Source organism: Oryzias melastigma, linkage group LG22, assembly GCF_002922805.2.
Source record: "Oryzias melastigma strain HK-1 linkage group LG22, ASM292280v2, whole genome shotgun sequence".
In the NCBI taxonomy this organism is placed as follows: domain Eukaryota; kingdom Metazoa; phylum Chordata; class Actinopteri; order Beloniformes; family Adrianichthyidae; genus Oryzias; species Oryzias melastigma.
Genome location: NC_050533.1, coordinates 16,616,039 through 16,641,513, shown reverse-complemented (window position 1 = coordinate 16,641,513; position 25,475 = coordinate 16,616,039). Strand labels below are relative to the sequence as shown.

General features: G+C 38.8%; 1 protein-coding gene across 5 annotated transcripts in view; it reads left to right on the top strand.

The window, feature by feature from the left end:
* dlgap2a (discs, large (Drosophila) homolog-associated protein 2a) overlaps positions 1 to 25,475 on the top strand; it is a 189,452-nt gene that overhangs the window by 5,570 nt on the left and 158,407 nt on the right. For all 5 annotated transcript variants that reach the window (XM_036210030.1, XM_036210029.1, XM_024266139.2 and 2 more), the window contains exon 2: positions 10,094 to 10,148. In XM_036210030.1, coding sequence (XP_036065923.1) covers positions 10,094 to 10,148 — 55 coding nt within the window. The remainder of the gene's footprint in view (positions 1 to 10,093; positions 10,149 to 25,475) is intronic.

Sequence of the window (25,475 nt, the reverse complement as noted above, 5' to 3'; positions counted from 1 at the left end):
CTTTGAATTGTTGGGTTGGTTGTTTAGGTATGCCATTAGTATATAATTTAGCTTTATTGAAATAATCTGGATTTGGATTATCACAATAATCTGAAAGAAATTGGATTACAATGAAAAAACATCAGATTAAATTTTTTCCTTTATTGACAACCTCAAGTGATGCTTTATTAAGTGCCTATGTATCATGTGAATCTAATTCATTTCACTTACCGCCCATCACTTGGTCATTTTGTAAACATCTCAATTCTTCTGTCCGATAGTAGGAAGTACTTTTGCTCAGGTGGACAGGAAGAGCTTTAAAATGCACTGGAGTCACTCCATTTCCTGTCCGTCCTCTCAGGTTTCCCATTAGTGCCTAAAGTGGTGCACTCTACCCCTCTGTAGCAGGAGGCGAGGTATCCTATTATACACTGCCACTTGTGATAATTGCTTGTACCCAGCAGCTATGGGGTGTTGGGATGTGGTGAGTGTGTTTGTTTGGGACATTTGGCCAGCATGCAGTCTTGTATTTATTTCATTAATATCTTGGCTGGGACAACAGTGGACCTTGTCTGGTATCAAACAAGGTCACGCTCACGACAAAAATCCAAACCATCTATTTAATTTGCCTGAATATTAAATTTGCAGCAAACAAACAGTTTGTGTGTGTTCACAGATTTCATTAATGGGATTTTTGAAACTATGTTTATATACTGGCTTATGTACAAGTTCTATTACAGAAACTAATTTGTTTTCTCCATGCAGTCTTGTGAGACAGTTTCTCTTTAAAAATACCCATATGAAAGGATTTACATTGTAAAAATCAATCATTAGTTTAAACGCTGCATCTTTTGGGTCAGGTGGTGTTAAAGGAAAAGTTTCCCCGCTGACTCAGATGCTATGACTCATCTGAGTAGATCCATTCAGTTGTTAATCTCAACTAATGAGCATGCATTCTGGCTGCTTCTTTGCCCTTTTTTTTGTACTCCTGCCTCACACCAGCCTTTGTTTGACTACTCTCATATTTTAAAGTAAAGTCTGCGATGGTATTAGTTTGGGGAGCTAAATTTGTTTAGAAAATGTGATGCTCATTCTCCATAAATGGCCTAAAAAAAGGCTTGAAATCTGCAATTGATGCACTTCGTGACACCAGTGAGTTTTTCTGCACTGCTGTTATTTTCTACTCAGTAAACTGGAAAAGTTTGGATGTTTTTTTCCAATTGAGACAGGAATTTAATCAGTTGCTGCTGTGTAAAACGGTAACCCAAAATGCACCTGGGATTTCTGTTTTTGATAAAAAATAATTTAATCGGTGGTATTATGACTGATTGAATTAATTTCTTCTTTATTTTTATGGCACATTAACACAACCACAGTCCAAAAAGGTGCTTTACGTCAAGAACATCAACGTTAAAACCAAAGCTGATGAATAAAGAATAGATGTAAATATTAAAAAATATATATTAAAAACAGAAAAAAATGACCTAAATAACTGAAAGGTATTTTGAAAATTCTATTAAAAAAATGGGAGTCAAACCTTTCTTAAAGGAAAGAAAAAAATCCTGCTTATCACAAATTAAATTTTAGGTATACAACTTCTGTCCCTTTTAAAAAGAGGAATGAGGTGCAAAAGATAGTGGATGGGCTATCACGCTCCTGCATGTTTGACTAAACATTTTCATTCCTCATTTGATGATGTGACAAATCCATGTTTTCAAGGCCAACTTCAGTTTAATAGCCTGACTGCGCAGTAGAGGATAGAAGAGTCATACCTTGTTCTTCTCTTATAGAGAACTAAAACGATAACATTTGAATCTTTTTGTGCCAAATCTCTTCATTTACCATCTATAGCTTTGGGACATGGACATGCCCTGCATGCAGCCAACCGTTGCAGCACTAGGGAAGGTTAGACTCTGATTCAACAGAAAGTAGGCACACAGTGAGACACTGACCAAGTTATCACCTCTATTTGTTCAAATCAAATAAAAGTGTGAGGTGATGACCAGCTCTTCACAGAGCAGTTATCACTCACAGGTGTCTGTTGAAACTGGGTCCAAGAGGTATTAATGCCTTATTTGAGTGCAGCTTCACACTCTGAGGCAAAAGAGGACCCTAATTGGTGCAAGGTACACAGATAGCTTCAACAATCCAACGTGAAAGCTTCTACTTTGATAAAGGTTTGTAGCTGGAGGTACAAAGAGCTGCACAAAGCTGATCAGACAAATGTACATCCTGAGTGCAGTCAACGGAGACCCAACGGCCACTTTATTAGGTACTCCGTGCTAATTGGTTGTTTGCCTTCAGAACTTAATCCTTAGTGACATAGATCCAACAAGGTGCTGGAAGTTAAGTTGCAGCAAAGTTGTTGATTACAAATCCATGATGACAATCTTTCGTTCCACCACATCCCAAAGTTGCTCTAATGGGTTAAGACCTGGTGACTGTGGAGGCTTTGAGTCCAGTAAACTCAATGTTATGGACAAGAGACCAGTCTGAGATGACTAGGGGCCTAAATGCCTTGTTTCTACAGAGCGGTCCAGGTCGGACCAGTCCACTCCTGGCCTGTTTAGAGTGGTCCGGGCAATTTAAACGAGGGTTTCTATTGAGTGTTGGACCATTAAGGTGCATGTGAGGTGTAGACCGATGACGTTGCTGTGTGTTATAACGGTGTGGCTATTGCAACAGGGAATGGCAACAAGATTTTGTTTCACATAATAGTTTTAAGTAAAAGTGAATTCTTTTTACATCAATTTAAATTTGGACTTATCCTTATGTGCAAAGAAAGTAGTTCCTATTTCCTTGTTACTCTGCTATGTGTCTAACCTGAATCTTTAAAGGCAACAAGATGCGACGCCTGTGTGTAAAGTCAGAATCCCTATTCCCAGACTTCAATCTTTGTAAGGCTTGAATGAGAGGCGTGTGTGATCTGGCAGCTCGATTTCCACACTTCCTAAATAAGTCTGCCAGCCAGCCACCAGCATCCGTTGTGTGTATGTCATGGTTGATGTTTGATTTATTTCAAACTAGCTGCTCTGTTGTCATGTCCGCAGCGGTATAGATTTGGTTGTTACTCTGTGGTTTTACATCCATTTGTCTCAATATTAGATGCATGATCAAGAGTAAAGAGAATATTGACAACACAAAAAAATAAAATAATTCAAATCATGAGTGCACTAAAACCCAGTGCCACTTTCCAAGTATAGTAAAGTGGAGTGAAGTCTCAGGTTAATGCTAAATATATTTTATCATTAAATTATTTCATAAAAATCAAAGCACATAAAATATGATTTCAAGAATATTGACATTTCTCAAAAATAACTTTCTGTAAACCCTGGCATACCAAATTTATAGCAATAATAATAAAATGGTAATAATATACCGTGGTTATTTATGTTTTAACTTTTTTCTATAGTCGACCTTCCAAATTCCACTGGAAAATTAATTTCTCTTCCCTCCAAACTTGGCGTACAAAGTTGCTTAGATATTGTTATTTAGTTGTTTACTCTTTAACATTTCTGAATACAGTGTTTCATATATGATAAAAACATTTTGGCGATACTCACTACTCAGCCTGTCTAGTGGTGTTCTGCAAGGTTCTATCCTTGGCCCTATTTTATTTGTTCTTTTTTGGTAAATTCTTCAGTAAATTAAGTCACATTTCATGTCATTTTCATGGCATGATATTTAGCTTTATTGTTCCTTTGGCAAACCAATTACAGCAATCTGTCTTACTTAATCGTTTGGCCAGCCTGAAAACGTGATTATATGACAGCCTCTTACTACTAAACCCTCAAAGGACAGAGACAAAAATGTTTGCCCCTGATGCTAAAATACCCTCCATCAAAAGTCACCTCGGTTCCCTGAGCTACTGCATGCAGTCTAGTCTCAGAAACCTCTGTGTTGAATTCAACAAATTTGTCTCTTGACTCCCATTTGATGCTCCTAGTAAAAATTGTTTATCACCTGAGGAACGTGGCTAAACTAAAAGCAATTTTACCCAATCTAACCTTGAGCTGATTATACATGCTTTTATCCCTTCTCGTTTAGACAACTGTGACTCTTTTTCACATGTTTCTACAAAGATTCCCTTAAAATGTCTCAAATTTGTACAAGCTTCTGGTTCAAGGATTTTAACTGGAGACAATAAGTGAACTCATGTCACCTCTCTGCTTTCATCACTAGGTTTCCTGGTAAATTTGGCATGGATTGTAAGATTTTAATTTGAGGTTTTAGAGCCTTGCACTAACTATAGTTACGATCTTTTAACTCCCTACACTGCTTCATGTTCATGTCAGGGTCCAGGCGAGGGTCAGGGGAAACAGAAGATCAGGTCAGGTTGAGAATGCTCAGTGATGCAGGCAGAGTGGCACAAAAAACACTTTGCTCAGACTGAATACTCCTACTTACTGATGAGAATCAGCTGTGTGCTCCCGGGAGTGACAGCAGGGGCTGATGGGAAGTGAAGTGTGGAGAACCAAAAAGTGCTAGAACTCTGGAGATAGTTCTCACTGAAGGCCAGAGAGGGAGATAGGGGACTGATTCATGACAACTGGTTTCTCGTGGACTAAAAGGCACTCTGACAACAGCAGGACTGGAATGGGATTGGTGATTCACCTTTTTTTTTCACAGTTCAGACCTACATGCACCTGTACAGGGGTTGACCCGTATGGATGCATTTTTGGTTGTCCCGGCGGGTGGAGGGTCATAGAAAGTGACATCTGCATCTTACAGGGAGTGGAGGAGTGTCTTACCTTGTGGCTCATATGGTCACTTTAAGCAAAGTCACCTGCTTAACCAGTACAAGTTTGATCATTTGTCACCCGCAGACACCCCATATCTATTCATTAGGGAAATTGTGACTAAAGCATAAACACTTAGACATAAGTTTGTCAGATTAATAAACAAGTTTTAGGTAATTTACCAAACGTCAATCAGGTGATAATGGTGGATTTCATGCCTCACATTTCACCTTTATTGGATATCAAATTGCAAATGCTCCTTGTTGATCAATCTTTTCTTAAAGATAATCAATTGTCTCTAAAATAAAAAAATCACTCTGCTCTTACTTTCTCATCATTAAAGATGTAGACGTAAAGGCTGCATTAAAAAAGTAAACTTTAAAACAAAGTTAAAAACATCTGGTTTATGAATAGGCGTGAATAGGACATTCATATTAAACAGGGTTATCTTTCAGGTGAATGTGAATGACAAGTCTATTGAATGAGCTAAAGTCTCTTTGCTCCTCTGAATGATGTTTGAAATCCCCTTTAAATTTTCTTTATAGATTAGCCATTGGAGTTCATTTCTATTTTTATGTCTGGAGTTCTCTCCCTTTAAAGGCTTATTATTATCTTATATGTGCTCCACTTAATTAAAAGGGATGCTTGTCTGATGGGCTCTCATTCAGTCCATGAGAGGATCGACAGAACAGATGAGAGAAGTGCCCGCGTAAAGGAATGTTAACTTTATTACTATATAAATGATAAAGTGAAGTCTTTATTGGAGTACGGATGTCATTTTGAGCTGCAAAGAATCTGTCAGTGGCATACAAGGACAAAGGAGGGGTATTAGCACCTGCTGAGCCATCTCCATATCTGCCCATGTCTCTGTCTGACATCCTTAGGCTCTTTTTTATTGGAGACATTTTTGTTTATCCATTAGATATTATATTGACGTTCGCTGAAAAGTTTAATAAAAGTATAACCTCCAAAAGTTGTTGTTTCCAGAACTAAAGTGAAGGTAAATATGCAAAAAATTGAGAGTTTGGTTCAATTTTTTTGCAAACATTCCACAGAAGTGGGTGTTAGAGCTGTGGATGATGCATTTACATGCCTGATGGATATTAGGGTCAAGGGATGGAGCTATGAGGGAGGAGCAAGGGTGGGGGGCACCTAAAACTTTTGCTCCTCCCAATTTTTGAGTCAATATTGGTGTCGTTGACAAAGATTAAGAAATTATTAAGAAATGATCAAACCCTAACCCTAACAAAAACTATATTTTTATCAGTACCTCACCGAGAAGAATTGCAGTTTTAGTATTTATAACAAAAACAACAATACCATTTTTTAAAAATCATACCTTAGATACTTTCATTTGTAATGGGCTTCCACTCTTCTGTTCTCATTTACCACCTTTCTAAGTCTTTAGCTCTGGGCTGAGTCAGATTTGAGAAACAGTTGGACATTTTTGGAAAAATACTAAAATTGGGAATTATTTTTCCTTACATTACCTAATTTTTCTTTTTAATAATTGTTTATCGTACTATTTTTGTTTTTTAAATGGTGAATGGCGTATACTTGTATAGCACTTTCTACCTTCCTTCAAAGGCCCAAAGCACTACACAGTCACAGACCCATTCACACACTGGTGGTGGCTCCGCTGCCGAACACTGGCGCCAACCTTCCACCAGAGGCAATTTGGGGTTGGGTGTCTTGCCCAAGGACATTTCGACACATGGGCGGGCAAGGCGATAATCGAACCTGCAATCTTCCAATCCGGAGATGACCGCCCTATCACTGCGCCACGGCCGCGCCAGATAGTATTAACTTTGCAAAAGTTATATTTTAAGGCCCCACGTTAGAGTTGCAAAATTTGAAAAGTCTGTCTTTTTTGGGGGTAAATTACTGTTTGAATGAAATGAAAAAGAATCAATAGTAAATAGTTACAGTTTTGAATATACAGTAGATGGATAAGTCTAAATCAATAGCTTTGGAATAACTGTTTTCCTTTAGGATGTCAAAAGGGGTCTTTTAATTTGAAAGAATCAAAGCTTCAATTGAACCTTTATACTTCTTTTATATTCAAGCTTCCATGTTCTCCACATTTTTATATAACATATTTCATTTTGAACATGTTTGTTGATGTACATAAAAGCAAATTTTAACACATGATTTGCTATAGAACCTGGCAAAAGACCCCCAAGTAAACTGATAAAATAAACATCTACAAAAGTCAACATCACTACAAAAAGTTTTTCTTTTCACTAATCACTTTAAAAAAAAAAAAAAAAGCATGTCTGAATTTATAACGTACAGACTGATGTTGAAAGTAGGGATTATGGCAGGGTGCACAATTTCCCTTCTTGGTTTTCAAAATGACAATGGAACATACAGGTTTGTAGGAAGTAGGACTTCACTTTAGGACAACTCCCACCAAAAATTACTACCAAAGCACCATGTACCAGAGATGTTGACAACCCTTATGATTAAGATCACTATGCTAAGCCAAGACAGCAGGTTGAAGATGGCATATAGAGACTTTGGATATTCTGAAACTATGGTCCCTACAGTTGGTCTTTCTCCACTCTTATTCTGGCTGTTACAGTCTGATGTCTCCATAACTAAGGTAGAGATACGATTAGTGTTTTCATTAGAGCGGGGCTTTCCATTGAAGAAATGTCCTGGAGCTTCCATACCTAGTCTTACAGATGACTTTAAATGTGCTAAAGGAAGACTGAAGATTACCTTATCACTGTCCAGGGATGCAGTTGAGTCCAGTACATCTCCTAAAGTTTCTGCAGGAAGGATGTGGCAGAGCTACAGGCTCTTGCAGCACCTAGACACAGATGATGTCTGACAGGTGCAGCACCTATGTGATGGCTTTGGATTAAACCCATTCCAGCAGTCATGGTGCAGAACATCTAAAGCTGATTGGAGAAGCTGTTGTAGTTGAAATTAAAGCAAAAAGAGGCAGAAAAATGTGCAAAAGCAGTTTCTCAGGTGAAACAAAGTCAGTGGGTGAGATCAAAAGTTATGTAAAGAAAAAACTCAGGCAAACAAACATTTTGATTTATAAAAACCTCTACCTTTCCTGAGTTTAACATGTTTACTGAGTACATGGGCAGTTTCATTTCAGGAATATCTGTCTGATAGTAAGGTAAATTTGTCACATAAGTGGAGAATATTAATTTAGCAGCAATTCAAGGCAAAAACATGGATAAGATTGTAGCAAAAATTCAAAATGGAGCAAAAAAGGTTTTTGGTTTTTTTGTGAAGGAAAGAAGTTCAGCACATGGGTAGCCTACGTGGAAGCTACTAGTGAGATAAAACAAAAGACATGACTGAGAGTAAACTTTGAAGGCAAAGTTATAGATTATCAGAATACTCAAACTGCTGCACAAATTTAAGACCAGATAATGGTGTTGTGGTTTGAGTCAAACCATATTATGTATTTATAGAGCTCACTGTTCTCTGCTAGAACTCTGAAGAAATTGTCCATGAAGGTTGTAGGAGGTTTGTGGCAGTCAATTTGATTTCTACTGAGAACAGAGTATTAAAGGGAGGAGCCTAAAGCAGGGGATTAACCCCTTAACATCAAAGATGTGGCAGGTGACACCTAAATTGCACAAGCTCTTTGACATAACGTAATAATATGGCCATTCATGGGATCAAGATGAATCAGCTGATTCTGAAGCGGAGAAAAGTGGCTTTTTATTTTGGCTTTCCTCTGTGACAGAATCAGCTGATCTATGCTGATTGTGTAGCCACTTTGCTTCGGTAAAGTGTCTCATATCTGCACAAGTTTCTGCTTTAGAATCCACCAGAAATACATTAATTGTGTACGCGATTGAAGAGTTAAGGTTGTTAAAAGAATGTAAACACCAGAGCTACTGCTCTGGTGTGAAAGGGTTTACAAAATGGCCGACACTTCTGCTAGCTGTAGTGAATTTTTGTGTAAAAAGAGAAAAGACGCGATGGATTTCCTGGGTTTGGTTTGAATAACTCGACAGGAAAAGCAGATATCCCAGGTTGGTAGTTGCATCTAAGCTTGGGTTGCCTCTTATTTACAAGGAAATTCAAATAATCTTCAGTATTGGTGCCTTTATTGGGATGGTGGTTAACTGAGAAGTCAAATTTGCCAAGACTGAGGATCGCCGCGGGAGCCGAAGTTGGAGAGATCTGCGAGAAGGGCTGGGCAGACGTTCATAGTTTCATTCGTGACCTCCGTACCCGGCCCTCTTTTGCACGACAATGGACACCTGCCCATGAGAGACCCCACCCCCATCAGGAAAAGCCAGATGGGGGTAGTATGAGACGCAAAAGATCGTCCAGTTTATTTACCCGTCACACAATACACGGATCGTGCATGAACCATTTGTGATTATTGTGCTGTTTGTATGTAATAGTGATCCATGTGTCAACTATGTAATTTTAATGTAACATGTGCCGTGTATACATGATATAAAAGTTATTTATCTTTGGTATGTGTGTGAAAAGTCTGTTAGACATGTGGATCGGTTGTCGAAAGCCACACATTTGTGTTTACATCTTGGAAAAATCTACCATATTGTGTACCATTTGTGTAATAATTGTGTATGAATCCCATAAAGTACACATGAACTGCATAATTTTCAATTGATCAAAAATTTGGAAAAGCTCAAAACCGAATTCACGTAAAGAGCCGTATGTCAAAAACCCTTGCGCACATCGAATGACGAAGGCAAGAAACACTTATGAGTTATGTATATCACGCATAGCACAAAATGGACGCAGTGGCTGTGTGACACGGCCTTTAGAGTGTGCAGCATAAATGTTACTTTGAAGTCAATCAATGTCATCTTAAGCATCTACTACACTTTTAATGAAATGTTTACCCTTTATTTTTGCTTTTGTTAATTCAGTTATTCCTGGCACATTTAATAGAGTACTCTGTAAAGTCAAATGTTTCAGAAAGACAGCGAGAGGTCACATCCATCCCCCCCAGGCTTTATATTTTCTGTTTTCTATTCCCTGAGTGAATTGAAAATAATTAATACCTTTATGTGTGAGTGGATTTATACTCTGTTTTTTGCTCAAATATGCCCTTTGGGACCACCTTGAATATTCATGTACTAAAGCAGCAGTAGAGAGCTTGAAATCAAGGATCTAAAAAACATACCCACCCTGCAGATATCATCTAATTATATATAACCTAGATTGCTGTGCATACGACTAGTGTAGGATATACATAGAAGCAGCAGTTTTTGATGTGTCAGAAATGCACGCCTGTTGATGGATCTCTGCGCTGAACTCCGACTTGTTTATCTACTCCGAGCTCCTGTGACATTAACATCTTCCTTTCTTCCTCTTCTCTCATCTCCCCCTTCCCCACATGTCCCTGTCTGGTTTCCCGGAAGGTGCTGCCGAGCATACTGCAGAAACATTGCTGCATCCTACCAGACAAGAACGCAGGTAAGAACCAGACAGGCGAGAAACCCGGTTTCAGGAAGGAGTGATGATAGTCTGTCCACTAACACGTCAGCTCAGCCCTTCTGGTGTTTATATCTATTTTTTACTTATTAAAGTACCACTTTGATCAACTTTTTATCTACATAAACATAATTCTCCGTGGACTTTTGACTACAATTCTGCCGTTTTTAGTCAAAATTAGAAAACTGTTTTGTTTTCTAGGACATAGTTTCTGCGGAGCAACAGGAGTGGATCAGAAGTTTGTAGTAAGCCAAAGTAGTAGTAAGGCCACCCTTACTTCTCATCATCCATCTGTTCACATTAGCCCCAACCCAATTTTACTGGTGCAACAAAAATGGCGAGCACTATCTGAGCTATCCAGCTGTACACTTTTGATACCAGCTCGGACGAGGAATACAAAGGCATGGTAGTCGTCTATAAATAGATGCATAAGAATAGTACAGAACTTGCCAAATGTAGCTTCTACATCACAGCTACTATATTTTTCTAAAGTTGTGTATCTTTCCTTTTCACACGATTTGATTCGCATCTCAATACATGAATTGATACATAAAGGATTCATCTAACCTTTTGGCAATACACTTTACAGTCTATTTTTTTTTTGTTTTTTTTACCAAAAACGCTAAAATCTAGATATTTCTTATTCTTAAGGCATTTGATGATATAAGTAATAATGCGTGTCATTTGACTGAGAAATTTCTTCAGGTATTGACTTGGAAGAAGCAAGCTTATGATTGGACGTCTTTTTGTTTGCATCACATGTACATAAAAAGACAAAGATGGTAGAAAAAAACAGAAAGAGAAACTGCAGTTTGCCAGAAATCGATGATTTACTTCTTGGTTGATTTTATTCCTTTTAACCAACATAATTGTATTCATATTTGTGTTTTTCAAATGGTACTATAGTTTCTTTGTCAAATTTCGATATGTATCTATTTTTTTACATCCCTATATTGCTGTTACTTCCACTGCCCGATCGATTTTTCCATACGTATCTAATATATTTTACATCCCTATTTTTTTCTGTTTCTTCTGCATTTAGAAATACTCAAAAATACAATTTTAACCTTAGTTTTCCCATATCATAAGAAAGGTGCTACAATAACATGTCTAAGACTCCAAAAACATGGTTTTCATCAAAGTGGGTCTTTAATGTATGGTTTTGACTTTACCAAAACATCTGTCTGATATCAAACATGACATGCTTTGATTCTTAAAGGTTTCTCTTTGAAGTTGCTCTTTTGCATAATCAAATGAACAAGCGTTTAAGTGTTCTGGAAGATGAGAGGTCCCGAGAGTGGCCAAGGTTTTTCCATGCTGAACTAAACGTTTAAAGAAGTGAACAGAAAGTCCCCCTGCAAACGTCTTTAAGAGCTTCTTCACATTGTTGCAGATGTGAAGAGATTACTGATGATTTTTTTGAAGGCAGAGAAATATATTCAGGTACCTTGCTGCAGTCCTCTCTTAACAGTTTAGTTTTGACTTTTTTTTTCCAAGAAACTCAACCTTTCCGACCTTCTATCCGAGCTGTGGCTGCACACGGGCACAAACACCATCCATTCCACTAACAAAGCCAATTTATCACCATGGTCATTTTTTTCCTGCAGTTTCTATGGTGAACGTCGAATTTAGGTTGCATTTTGTTCCGTTTCTTCCACTCCACTCTCCTCGGAGGTGTGACACATGCAGACGTGCGGCGAAGGAGCATCAACCTTCAGAGTGACGGAAGACTTTGGGATTTTTTTTCTTATGAGTTTGAGGATCCTTGAGTTGCTTATTATAAGCGTGATGAATCATGCAGCATGAAATTAATGTGTGATGGACCATAATGGGAAGATTATCTGTGCTTAAGCAGATGAGAAAACTTGACAAACTTGTAAATCATCAGCTTTGTGAGCGTTGAAGTTTGAATCCAACCCGTTCTGTTTGTTTATGCTTTCAAAGCAATGGCAGAGGTGTGGGAGGTTAATAACAAAACATTATTCAAGTCAATAATCTAGTTGTTTTATGAGACTTAGCCTGACCTGAAAGGATGCGTTGTTATGAGTTAAGCAGGAAATTGCAAAATGAATATGGAAGACTCCGGGAGTGCACAACACAGCTGGCCTTAGAACATAGTGTTCTTGCAAAGTAAACATACAAAAAATAATAATAATAATAATAACCCCAGGCACTGATGTCTGAAGCTCTGAAACATTTTCATGGTCATGTTGGTGTCTCGAGACTTTTACTGACATTGTGGTATCTACATCTGCACGGCGGTTTCATGCATTCATGCACGTTTCAGTCCGTTTTTCAGCTCTTTAAAAAGCCTCAGATCGACAGATAGGTCTCACTTACGTGCGGCCTCTCTGCAGCGGCGCTTCAACAGACCCAGAGTTCATTACTCACCACTTACGTGTGTTTGGTTTCAACTTTAAGGCAGGGCTCCTGAAAGATAAAGTCAAACTCGGCATCCTGTTGTCACGGCAACGGCGCTTCCAGCCAATGCAAACGCTACATTTGGAGGCATTCGTGGAGGCATTAGTGCCCCGATGCAGCTGACTGAGGCTGGATTTGCATATGCTAAACAGATGCAATGATTTAACAGTGACAGTGGGAAATGATGCTGATGAGGAAGTACAGTGTTGCACTGATGAGGGACATGAGGACACGTTTAGGAGATGCTCGAAGGCTTAGTGATGAGACGGTGAATTTAAGATGACTATGAAATGTTTTTTTTATTTTTTTATCTACGGGTGGTGAATAAAGACACTGCATTGCATCTGTTGGGATTTCTGAGTTCATCCGCTCTCTGCTACTGTACTTTATTGAATGTTGGCACCCTCTCCTGGCCACTTAATAGCTCTTGAGAAATCCATCTTTAAAGCAAACCACTTTTTTTGTGCACAGAAGCTGAAGGGGACAAGGGTTTTTGCAATCTGTCCCTCTCACTGGTACCAGCGTGTCCCTCTGCTCCAAATGGGATCCATATGCAGAACCTCTTGTGCTGATGAGCACTCAGCATTTCTATGCTTCCCATTCAGACTTTTTCTATTTATAGACTCTAATTAGCCTCCAAATATTTCAGCATTCTGTTCCTGCTTTTTTTATGTCCACTGTGAATATCTCACATCCTGTTATCACGTCTTCTGGTGCTTAAATGGTCAAAGCCGCTCGCCAAATCCCGATCTAGTGTTGGAGAGGAAAAAGTAATGAGACTGAGCAACTGCTTAATCCACTGGAAGAATAAATGCAGCTAAAAGAAAGTAGACCAAGAAGTGCCTAACAATGCTGCGATCTAATACGCGTAGTGAAGAAAATTGACTGCTGGTTGCAAGAAAACCTACAAATGCACCAAATAATCTGTTCTCAAAAAATAACACAGTAAAACCATCCTGCTATAGTATCAGCATGCTGCTACTTTTAATTTTTGAATACATAGCATCCTTTGAAAGTTTGCTAAAAGTTTTACAGATTGCTTTTTCATTTTTTCTGTATATTATTTGTATATCTTTAGGTAAATGTAGCGAATTCGGCTTACATTTGCTTGCATGATGTCTGGTTTAGGTTGTCAACTTCTCAAAAAGTCTTCCGGTTCAGCTTCAACATCTGGCAAAAATTTGAAGCCAATGAAACGAATATGAAGCACCCCAGAATCCGAACCGGACTGGATACAGCGTGAGTGCCTCTTGGACTTTTCAAGTTACATAAAGACTTCGGCGTCTGCACCGAAGCCGGACCGAATGCAGTCCGGCTTCGGTGCAGACGCTGGAGCGATCCCTAGTTAGTAGTTTAGCAAATATAGGGAGGTGGTGGGCCCCTCCCTGATGCATTTTTGGGTGAGATTAAGTGTGGCACTCTGTAAATAAAAACACATTACACCTGGGGACACTGTTCTAAAATATATTTTGAATTTTAACCCAAAAACACCATGACAAATTAAATACCAATCGATTTTAAGTTACTTTTTGTGTTTTTGTCATGATTTGAACTTTAAGGCTACCGTATCTAAGAGCTCTAAAAGAATGATAAGAGAGCTTAAAAAAAGTTGAAAACTTTATAAAAATGAAAATGTAATAAATAGAGAAAAAACAAAACCTTGTTTCTGAAAAAAAGAACCCTCTCAGTCATAATCCTTCAAGCTTTGACACAAACTTCCGGATTCGTCCCTGTGCTGAGGTGGCGGAAGTCTCTGAGCTGCATCCAGCTTAATGGCTCCTCTCTTCCTTACCTCATGTATCTTTTGTTTGGAGCCACAGCACATCCATTTTAATGCTCCATATGTGCTGTCTGAGGCCCTCCGTCCTGCTGTGAATCTCCCTGTCAGGAGACGGGAGCAGCAGCTGCTCTATTAACGTCTGTATTTAACGCGCTGCTTTCATTTAATGTGTCCAACTTTGTTTTGGACAGACCACAAATAAAATACCCAGCGTGCGCACACTCCTGCGTACTGTGTGTGCTCTGGTATACTTGATGGATACTCGAAGGCTGACGACATACTCCACTTTCTGCCATTACTTATGAGGGTTCACCTGCTGCTCCTTCTTCCTTCCTCCCTCCAGCACTGCATGTGTACTCACTCAGCTGTGAGGACTTCTGCAACAACAGCCCATTTATTCAAGCAGCTCCCTCTCCGTGCTCCTGCACTTTTGTTGCGTCAGATTGATTGCAAAAATAGAGCGACTCAAGCCTGTTGCACTGTAGGAAAAACTCTGCTGTCCGCAGTAAACATGTAGGTCAAAGTGCAGCAGAACTTCTGATTTTAAAGAAAAATGTCTCAGGGTGTGACTTATTGCTGCAGTTGTATTTTTTTTCACCATGCAAACTTCTCAAATTTTAATTTTTAAAATTTTACTAATGGAAATCTGTTTATTTTAACAAGTTTTCCTTATTTTCTTTGCGACACATAATAAAGGATCATTTTCTGGAGATGTTTGATCCTGCTGGATTAGAGGTGTTCTGCTCGACTGAAATCTGCTCACAGGTGGGGGCGTGTCTGTCCACTCCGAACTGCTTGCTTCTTGTAACAGTGGTGGGCTGGGCTTTTGCGGTGAACCGTGGAGTTTCTGCAATTTTTAGACAACGCTGATCCTCATTATTCTTGGAAATTCATGTCGTTCCCCATTCCAAAATCAAGCAATGATTGGTTTCCTCGTTGTTGGATTTATAATATCAGACAGCTCCGTTCTTCTCTGCCCCCCACAAAACTCTGTTATGCATTGCAGCTGTCAGAGATCGACGTTCATGTTTACATATTTACTGAAATAAAAGATTGCTTTGTCTAAAAACTACAAATAATTGCTATATTCTGGCTTCATTTCCACAATGTAATAAAAGTACAACAAAAAACTATCAACAATAACATAAACAACAAAAAATAACATAAAAGTAAAACTTCCATTTTCGAGATCGCAACTTCCGCCATTTAGATAAAATACATCTTCCGTTGGACCATTAGGTCCATACGCCATTTTACTTGCAGCTCTTGGGCTTGTCGTTGTTGAGAGCTCTCTGTTTACATGCTCCCCTGCTAGCATTACCAGAATAAAAAAGTGGCCCGCAATATTGGACTTATCCAGTCGTACAGTTTTGAGCCAGATCAGACGAGGAAAACAAAGACGTACATGGATCTATTTGTCCACAGGGTGATGCATCAGAATGGAGCAGAGCAGGTAGATTGTGGCTTGCCACTGTGAGCCTAATGTCTAATCTGCAAGCTTTTTCCAATGACCTTTTTTTAATTGCTCCTGATTCACAACGATTTGAGTAAAGAAATACTTATTTTTAAATATGTCATCCAACATCAGAAAAAAGCACCAAGAACATGTTAAAAACGCCAAAAACACAATATTCATCGCAGTGGGTCTTTAATACTGCTTGCGCAAGAGTTTCATGCCTGAAGTCTTGACATACATGCAAAGCTTTTATTTCACTAAGACTGTCCTTTTTTGTGACTTAAAATATTTGCATCTACATTAAGACTGCTATAGGTTCTGTGTTTGCTCTAAATCATATCGGTGTGTAGAACACGCTGCCCTTCAGCCACACTGTGTCAGTCTGAAGGGCAGCTGGTCTGTGGACTGTCTGTGTCAGCCTGTCCCTGGCATGATGAGTAAACAGAGAGCAGCCATTCTCTGATTTAACACTAAGTCAGTCCTTTCCAAACTGGTCATTGATGGACAAATGATGGTCTAAAGAGCAATTTGGCCTCTCACACAAACATGTTATACCTTTGACTCTTCTCACTCACTGCTGCATCACATCTATAAAGCAAACGTCAAAAATTACACTGCACTAAACAGTGTGTACAGCCTCACCGATCTGCTAATGTCTAATATAAAATTAGCATTTGAGGGTTAAAGGAGGCCTTTGAACCCAAATCTAAGCTGAAATTCTGGGGCTTATTTAACATGTGACAAAACTGGAAATTGATAAAGATATCCACTCAGGATTTTCCTATCCATCCATTCATTCTCTATTAATCCCTTTTGGAGTCATATGGTTGCTGGAGCCTATCCCAGCTGTTGTTGGGCAAAAATGGACTACTCCTTGGATGGCTTCCTAGTCAATCACAGGGCCTAACACACACAACCACACACTCTAGCTACCAGCAAGGTGGCCTTGTGGTAGAGTGTCTACCTGAAACTTAGAAGGTTGTGAGTTCAAATCCATAGCCGAGTCTCTAATGCTGCATTCAGGGACTCAGCTTTGGGCACGTGATATTTACTCAATCAAAGGGTAGAAAAATAAATCCAATATGGTCACTCAATGGGAGGATTTGAACTTCCATACATTTTCTTAATCCGCTGGGGCCACGGGAGTGCCGGAGACTGTCCTGGTTACTGTTGGGCGGAGGCAGGATGAATTCTGGACAGGGAGCCAGCTTGTCACAGAGCCCATGGAGTTGGATTGATCGCTACGCTAACCATCTGCCCAGTGGACAGCGTAGCTGGTTAGTGAGCTCTGCTGCCCAGGCTCCTCTGAAGTTGGCGAGCACTAAGTCCCAGCTTTGCCTGACCCAGGGTCAGGCGGACCTATACGGACAGACGGAGGTCATTTTTAAAACAGCCGTCAGGAGTAGAATACACTGCACCTGGAGAGACTTTGAATGATCTGGTGAACCCAGACAGGGTTACATAGTGGTTGATGCCTCTTTAGAGCAGTGCATAGCATATAAATCCAAGTCACTTTCTTAACATCATCCATGTTTTCCATGATTTGGCAATGAATCACACTCCAGTCCGGAAAAACTTTGGAGGTTCAGGGCGTCAAGCTGTAAATTTGACGCGTGTCGAAAGAGACACAAGAGACTCAAATTTTAGGTAATTCTTACTTTAAAAAATACTTTTATTCGTTTTTTGTCTTTGGCCAGAGAGCCACAATGGAGAGATCAATAAGCCACATGTGGCTCTGGAGCCGCAGGTTGCAGACTCCTGGTTTAGGGGATCAGACCACAAAATGGTTCCCAAGCACGGCTGTGTCTGCAGCTCACCGCTCCCCCAGAGGATGGTTTAAATGTGGAGAAAAAATTCACACACCTACGTGCATGACAATTTATGGGACTTTAACTCACATTTACACCTAGGGGCTATGTAGACTGTAGGATTTAGATTAAAAAATATCCCACAAAACAGTGGAATTAATGAAAGCAGCTCAACTCAATCAACTTTTCCTTTGATTTCTGATATTTCTGATTGATTTTTTCTGATTTTTAATCATTAAAGACAAATAAAAAAGAAAAACAGCAAATTTATGTAATATATATTTGGGGATAAAGTGGAGTCAACGAGCAAAGACTAAAAGGAAAGCTTTTGTGTCATTTGAGCAGACGAACACCAATTAAAGTCAAAATGTGCAAATGAAGATGAAAAGATTGAAAGATTCTACTTAAATGCATCTCAGGTACATAATAATCTATTGCAACAGCCTGGCCTCTACCTACATAAATATGCATTAGATGCATAATGTAATGGATTAAACAGAAGTTGTTCTTTACAAATGAATCATCCATTTACAAACTGCCTGGTCACTCAAACCACCGTGACCGAGCATCTCTGCAGTAATTATGAGCGTTCTGTTTTTCAAGCACCAGCGTTCACCTCTTTATTGTTTAGCACTGTCGACTTCTATCTAGCCGCTGAAATGCATGTTGTTGTCCCCCCGAACGTCCGGAACACGTTTATCCCACTGCGGCAATTACGCCGGAGCAACTCCAATCATTCCAGCCTTCATTATTAGCACAGCGGCAATGCTGTGAATATATGGCACTCATTTAGCAGCCTGAAGCTCCACAACACCTGACAAGGAGATTGTAATTGTGCTCCCACTGTTTGTTTGGACATCCTCCAGGCCAACAATGCAACAGTGGAAATGCTTTTCGTCAGCTTCACTCCCATAACTGAGCGAAAAAGTCAAGATTTTTACTTTTTGTGTTGGAACACCATCAGTTCTAAGACATTACACTATCATCTTTTATGTTAACTAACACACTGTTTAAAAGTTTTTTTTTCATTTGCTGTTGTAATATAATGGAGTAGTGACCATGTCTGGGATTTAAGTCACTTCAATCTATAGAAAATGTCTAAAAATAGGAGATTCATAGCATTTCTGCCTCAAGTTCACCCCTGATCCATTCTATCCCCATCGACCAAAGGTTTCAGCTCTGGAGCAGGTCATTGTTGGGAATAATTGGCCAATATGACCATCAGTGCTTCAGTAACGGCGTCCTGTCTGCCTGATTGCACCTCTTACAGCCAGCCTCAGACCTCAAACTGAGCAGATGATAAAAGACGAGCCGTGTCGAGCTCATTGCACAGCTCATCACGATGATTCACAGCTCAGGGCTAAAGCGTAGTTTGTGTTTGTGTGTGAGGAGAGTTGAAAAAGAGCTGCAGCAGAGAATCAAAGGAAACTCGTGAGGATATTTTTGTGGATCATATTTGTTTTCAAAGTCTAAGTAGAATTCAGAACAAAAGCAGTCACCCCCAATATCAGCTAAAATGAACTGAGAGTTGATTATTAGCATCATTGCTTCAACTTTTACCTAATAATTCGACAGGTTAGCAGCCACTCCTGAAATACTAAGTCTACTGATCAAAGCCTGGAAGCCTTTGAACATTGTTTCCTGATTTCTCTTTCTTTTTATGCATCAAGAGTCTAAGATCTATTTGTTAAAACAGACTTTTAAAGTAGATAAATCTGATGTTTTATTCATCATATTTAAGGTATTCGGTGGGGCAAAAAGCTATTCTGCAGCTTGTCCCAACTAAAATGATGAGAGGTGTAAAGTTCATCATAAATGCACCTCAACTGTGAGAGACAGAATGTAAGAAAATAATCCAGGAATTCACTTTTTTATATGTTATATGTGCAGAAAATAAACATTTAGCTTCAACAAACAAGCAAGAATTCTCTTGCGTCAGAAATGTAACTTCTCCATCATGACCAAGACCAAAGAGCTGTCAAAAGACACCATGGATGAGATTGTAGACCTGAACAAGACTGGGATGAACCCAATATAAACTATCATTACATTTAAATGTTGTATTTATTTGACTTTATCTAAGTATAAGCCTGGTTGTGAGTGTCCGTGTTATTGTTTTGGGTTTTTTCATAAGTCACGTAACAGAAAGCTGTTTTCAAACTCTCTCAAATGTGTGTTTTCTTCCCCTCCTTTGCTTATGGTACAACAGAACTGTGTGTGAGCACGCAATCTGACTCATGTCTGGAATGGACGGACAAATTCGCCTGAGTTTGATTTTTACCTCCTACCCAATTAAAAGCACTAAAGTCTGCAGTCTTAACATGATGCACTTTGTTCACATAATGGACAAATGTTACATTTCTGCTGATCATGCTCTGGCCTCAACACGAGAAGCAACGTTAACATCTATTTAATTTTCTGCATCATCAACTCGCCTGTTATTCTGCTGTAAGTCACGGCGTGGACGGTTTTGGGGACAGAGCTGCGGCTCGTCTCTAATCTTGGGTCTTGCACTAACAATTCAGCAACATTACAGTTCACAGGTTTACAAAACTGTCATTTAAAGTAACTTTTGCAAGACTCATAACGGTAAATCATGACCATAACCATAAAGCAGGAAACTTGAATATGTTGATGCTGATTTTCATGGTTTGACAAGAGAACCAATAAAATTGAAAGTTCTGATCTCTGTTTTTGTTTAGTTCAATATAATCTGTCTTTAGTCTTCTTCCAGCCATAGTAAAATCTGTCTTTGGTTAGTCCTTATGGGCTCTTACTGAATGTGAGTAATAATAAAACTGTCAAAGTTTGTTTGTTTTTATACGAGCATTCTTAAGTAACACACATTGTTGTCCAATATCCAAAGTTTTTAGTTGAGAGATGTTTTTCCTTCTAAAAGTTAATCTTAAAAGACAATAGTTTATTTTCTACTATCAGTTGCCTAGTGCTACTCTGTTCCTCATACATTTAAACCACCGTTTCTTATAATATCATTGCGAAAAAACAAAACATGTTCAGATATTAGGGCAAAAATAAAAATTAAACAACAACTCCATAATGAGCTTTATTATTTTTATTTTTTTAACCCCATAGAACCCTTTTTTTCTGGGGTTTTATGGTTATTTTGACAATGTTATTTATTTATTCATTTTTCTTAGTTTGGATCAAAAGTTAAATATAAAGGTGGTAAGTTTGCTATATTGTATTGTAACTTTTTTAAGCAAAAAATGACCAAACTGAAGTCCATTTAACAAAACCAACAATTTTAGCTCCAGTAAAACAACACAATAAGGGACTTTTCTTTGACTCGTTGCAGAATTATGATTAAAAAAAACTTTTTCCAAGTTTGCAGCCATGAAGGGTTAATGCTATTGTATTATTATTTTTTTTTATCAACTGGGGTTAAGAATAATCAATACATAAATAGTGCCATGCTTGGTGCCCGTGTGTACAAAAACCTTTCAAGTTCTCACCTGGAAAGATCGACCTTCTGCAAAAAACAGTCTAATAACTCTCCTGTGTGCGTCAGCATCTTTAATGGATGAATTTCTGAGTGAGGCCATGAGATGGTGCTGTGAGGCTGAAGTGTAATATTTGCAGTTTCTAGAAAAAATTCACATGTTGTGCTTTAATGAATGTTGCACTCACTTCTGATTTCTAGCCCTTGTTTGTGTTTCCTGATTGATTATCTGGGTCCCTTTTTTATTTATTTATTTATTTTTTTGCATATTTTTATGACATTGCAAACAATGTGGATAATTCCAGCCAATGCAGCGTCTAAAGCAGTTCGCTTCTTCAACCCTGTAATAAGATTCCTCCACGCTGCTTAGCATTCACCTGTCATGCACCATGAGTCAGCTTATCTTCAGTCGACACGACTGAGAAAGTGAATCTTGGGCCTCGGCTGTATATGGATTTTTATATCGCATCTTCACACAGCCGCAGCATCAGGAGGAGGAGGAAACGGCGGCAGGAAGTGGCCTCGCGGAGCAGACAAGAGGCCGTGAAGCCTCTTTGCTGTTTGAACCGATCAGCTTCATACCTCACTTAATACTTATGAGATGAGGTTGTTCCAAAAAAAGTTACATTTTTAAGTTGAGTAGATTTGATCTTGATGTCATATTAAATTTGGATTATTTCTTGATTGAAAGAAACAAACTTTTTGGGGGTTTTTCCCCTTTTCTTTTCAGGTCATCTAATATTTTTCTTTTTTTCTGTCTTTGATCGATCAATAATCCCATGGAATATTCACAGCTCCTTATTTAATATTCACAGTGTTTTTGCCACACATTTTCACTGCTTTACCTGGACCGCTTGGAAAATTGAGGCAATTTATCATGATACGGACACCCTTTATTACTATGAAGCACTGCCAAGGAGTGGGCTGAGTCAGCATATATTGACTAAATCCATTTAAATACTTTAATTATTAATAAGGCTTCTCGGCCTACGCACTGTAGCTTGGAATTACATCATTAGTACGAGGCAAAAGTATGAAATTTGAGATTTTCCTTTAAACATTGCATGTCTCTATTAATTTTTGTTTCACTGATCTTTAATGGAGCTATGAAAGTGTAGACAAAAATGATATACAGGATATTTTGTATTGATTACAGGTTGTTTGATGGTTTAGTGTTGCTATCCTATTTCACTCTGGTGCCTGCCGCTGCAGGAATTTAGGAAGTTGCTGAGGTGTGAAGAGATATCTGAGCGAGCGTAGGCCGCAGACACACACTCACAGCACCATCTCCGTCTAGTCTTTGTAATGGAACAAGATTCCATGCAGAGGGAGCAAGAAGGTTTAAGCTGCCATTCATCCATGCTGGCCAGCGGCCCAGAGAGAAGGGGAAGTGAGGGATGAAAAGCGACGGTTTGGCTGTGGGCTTTTCTATTTGTGGCCCAAGAAAAAAAAAAAGAAGTGTCGACGTTTTTGCGGATGCTGTATCTCTTCACTCTTCGGGAAAACTGATAAAAATCCTCACCTTTTGACAAATGCTTTGTTGATAAGGCCGGAAAATGAATTGTGGTTCATTCAGAGCGAGGGCGGTGGAGGCTCTGTTGCCGTTACCATGACAATGTGTTGCACCATCTATCAACTAATCTGGTTTTTGTGGAAATTGATGTAAACATAAACAAGATTAAAGTACTAATATTTGATTTAGTTTTTACTATTTAATTTGGTGAGTGAAAACGGGATAATCGGAATAGACCCTTTCACTGGACATCAGACAAAATGGCGAATTTGACCGAGACCGAGAGATTTCAGTTTGTGAATGAGTTTCACAGGAATAAGAGAGATAAAAGCCAAACTAAGATCTATAAAAAGCATTCTTGCTTATGATTTCCCTTTATCTAAGTGAAACCTGGTATTTGCCAACATCCTGGCCTCTGGTCACAGGAAACTGCCTTCCATTGACATCAGCATACAGCCATATGTTTCCAACACCAGACGCTCAAAGGTTTTCATTAAAGAAGTTGAAGCCATAGGGTGATAGTCATTGTAGCATGCTACAGGTGTCTTCGTAGACACTGGAATTATAAATTATTTCTTAAAACTACTTGGGACAGTGCATGAACTAGTGACACTTTGAACAGGTGAGTTATAACAGGAGCAAGTTAGTCTGAACACAGTTTGAGAACACGAGGAGGAATACCATCAGGGCCAGGAGCTTTCTTCCCCTTTGACGGAAAACACTCTTTACATCCTCTTGAGTAACAATAAAACTGCTCTGCTCATTGTAGAGAGAAGGAAAAACAGCATCATCATTATTTCCATTATCAAACCTACACTAGAACTGATTAAGTTAGTTTAGCAGTGAGGTTATAGTGCTCAGTCCTCTCCACATGCGCTGTGGGGTGTCATCCTTGAAGTGACTCTCTATTTTGTTTCCATAGGACAGTTAATTGTGTCTAATGTCACCGTGGAAACGGTCTATAAAGCCCTTCGAGATGTCCATAATCAGAAATTAATGGACTTTGCAGAAGTAAGTGTCGACGCAATCAGTCTGTCATTTCATTGCTGATAACGTAAACCGTGTTAGGCATTACCACTTGCATATTAGATAATAGCCATAGAATAAAAATTACATTAAAACAATTAAAAAAAATCATAATTTGTCTATAATTAATTATTTGCGATGAACGTAATAATTTGACACCAAAAACCATCAAAAAACCATTTCATATTTCACGTGTCCCACACTGTTGGCAGTGTGCTGCAGTAGCTCCATCCAATCTGTTATCATTTCTTCTTTATTTTTCTGCCAAGTTTGTTTCTCTCCGAATATTTTTTTTATAGATTTTTGTTTTCCCGCTGTTTTGCATTCTGTGTGGCTTTGATGAATTCTGCACTAATATTTGCAACTATTTAAGATCTTTAATGAGGATATATGAAAGCAGGAGAGTTGTTTACATGAGGAAGCTCCGATCTGAGCTTTCAAAACATCAAGTAAAGCCTGGAATTAAGACCCCAAAGCTCAGATGACTTGGAAATATCAGAGCTGAGAGAAATGATTAGTTTTTTTTTTTTTTTTTCCCCCTAAATCATCATGAGGAAGGTTGCATTTGACAAATAAATTGGATGAGTGTGAAGCACTGACAAAAATCTATTAGGAACTTGGGAAAATGCATAAAGTTTTATCCTACTTAGACATGGTCACAATGACATGTTCTTGGTTTTGGCTTCCAACGTTGAGACCAGAGGGGTGGACAGATTTATGACATAAAGCGCAAAAGAATGGGTCGTTTTCTAGCAACAAATGACGGTTGGCATTTTTGTCGTCTATAAATTCATCTGTCAGCTGTAACCAAAACAAAACCGAGAACATGGAAGCTGAAGAAACCCTGTGGAGTTGGCAGACGTGGATGTGTTCTCTGAGCTGCATGCCCTGACTGAGTGTGAACATCACCACAACAGGGATGTTTTCCCGCTAATAAAGCCTTGCTTCCCGGTCACTCCAAAAAGATCTTTTTAAAGAAGCAATTTATTTATATTTTTTTGGTAAAAAACGAAGTTAAATCTAAAGGAGAATACTAGAAATAAAGCAGAAGAATATAAACAAAAAGAGATCAGATTGATGAAATATTATGTTTCATGTGGGGGGAAAGATCAAGTTGATTGACAGCTGAGTAGAACCAATGTACTTAATTAGTTTTTTATCAGATTTACCCAAAGAGGGAACTTTCCCTCTGCTCCGCTATGCAGAGCTTCCCTGTCGCGCTTCCACATCCTCATTTTTCAGCATTTTTCTCAAAATAGATGCATTTTTGTACCTTTTCAGATATTGACATGGTTGCAAACAAACCCCTCTTCCCCCTCCGTTTGCATGTCTGTCTCCAAGAATGAGGAGAAATGGTCACGAAAGTCCTACAGACCTTTGGGGAGCAGGGAAGTGGGATTTTAATGCAATTTTTCTTTTACTTTACCTGAATCAGGATAATCTGAATTCCGGCCAGACACATAAAGCAATTATTAATTTCTATATGGGCTCAAAATAAGATCATAAAGATTTGCAACCGCAACTGTATGTTCACACATAAATTGAGTTTCATTATAGCGTAAAATGAATCAGCCCAAAAAATGTAGGTTTGCAAAAGGGATCTGCATGCCCGTAAAAAAGATTTGCATTTGTGAAATAATTTCTAATTTTTTTTCGACCATTTTTTTATAAGATGTGAAGGAAAATCTAGGTGTGAGCTCCTGAAGTTGCGGTTGCATATTCTGTCCTCCTTTGTACGTCTTTATGATTGGATGGCCACAATTCAAACTGTCCAATCAAAGAGCAGGTGGCTTCTTCTGCCCCACTGCAGTCTTTAAGGTGGATTTCAGTGTTAACATGACCGAG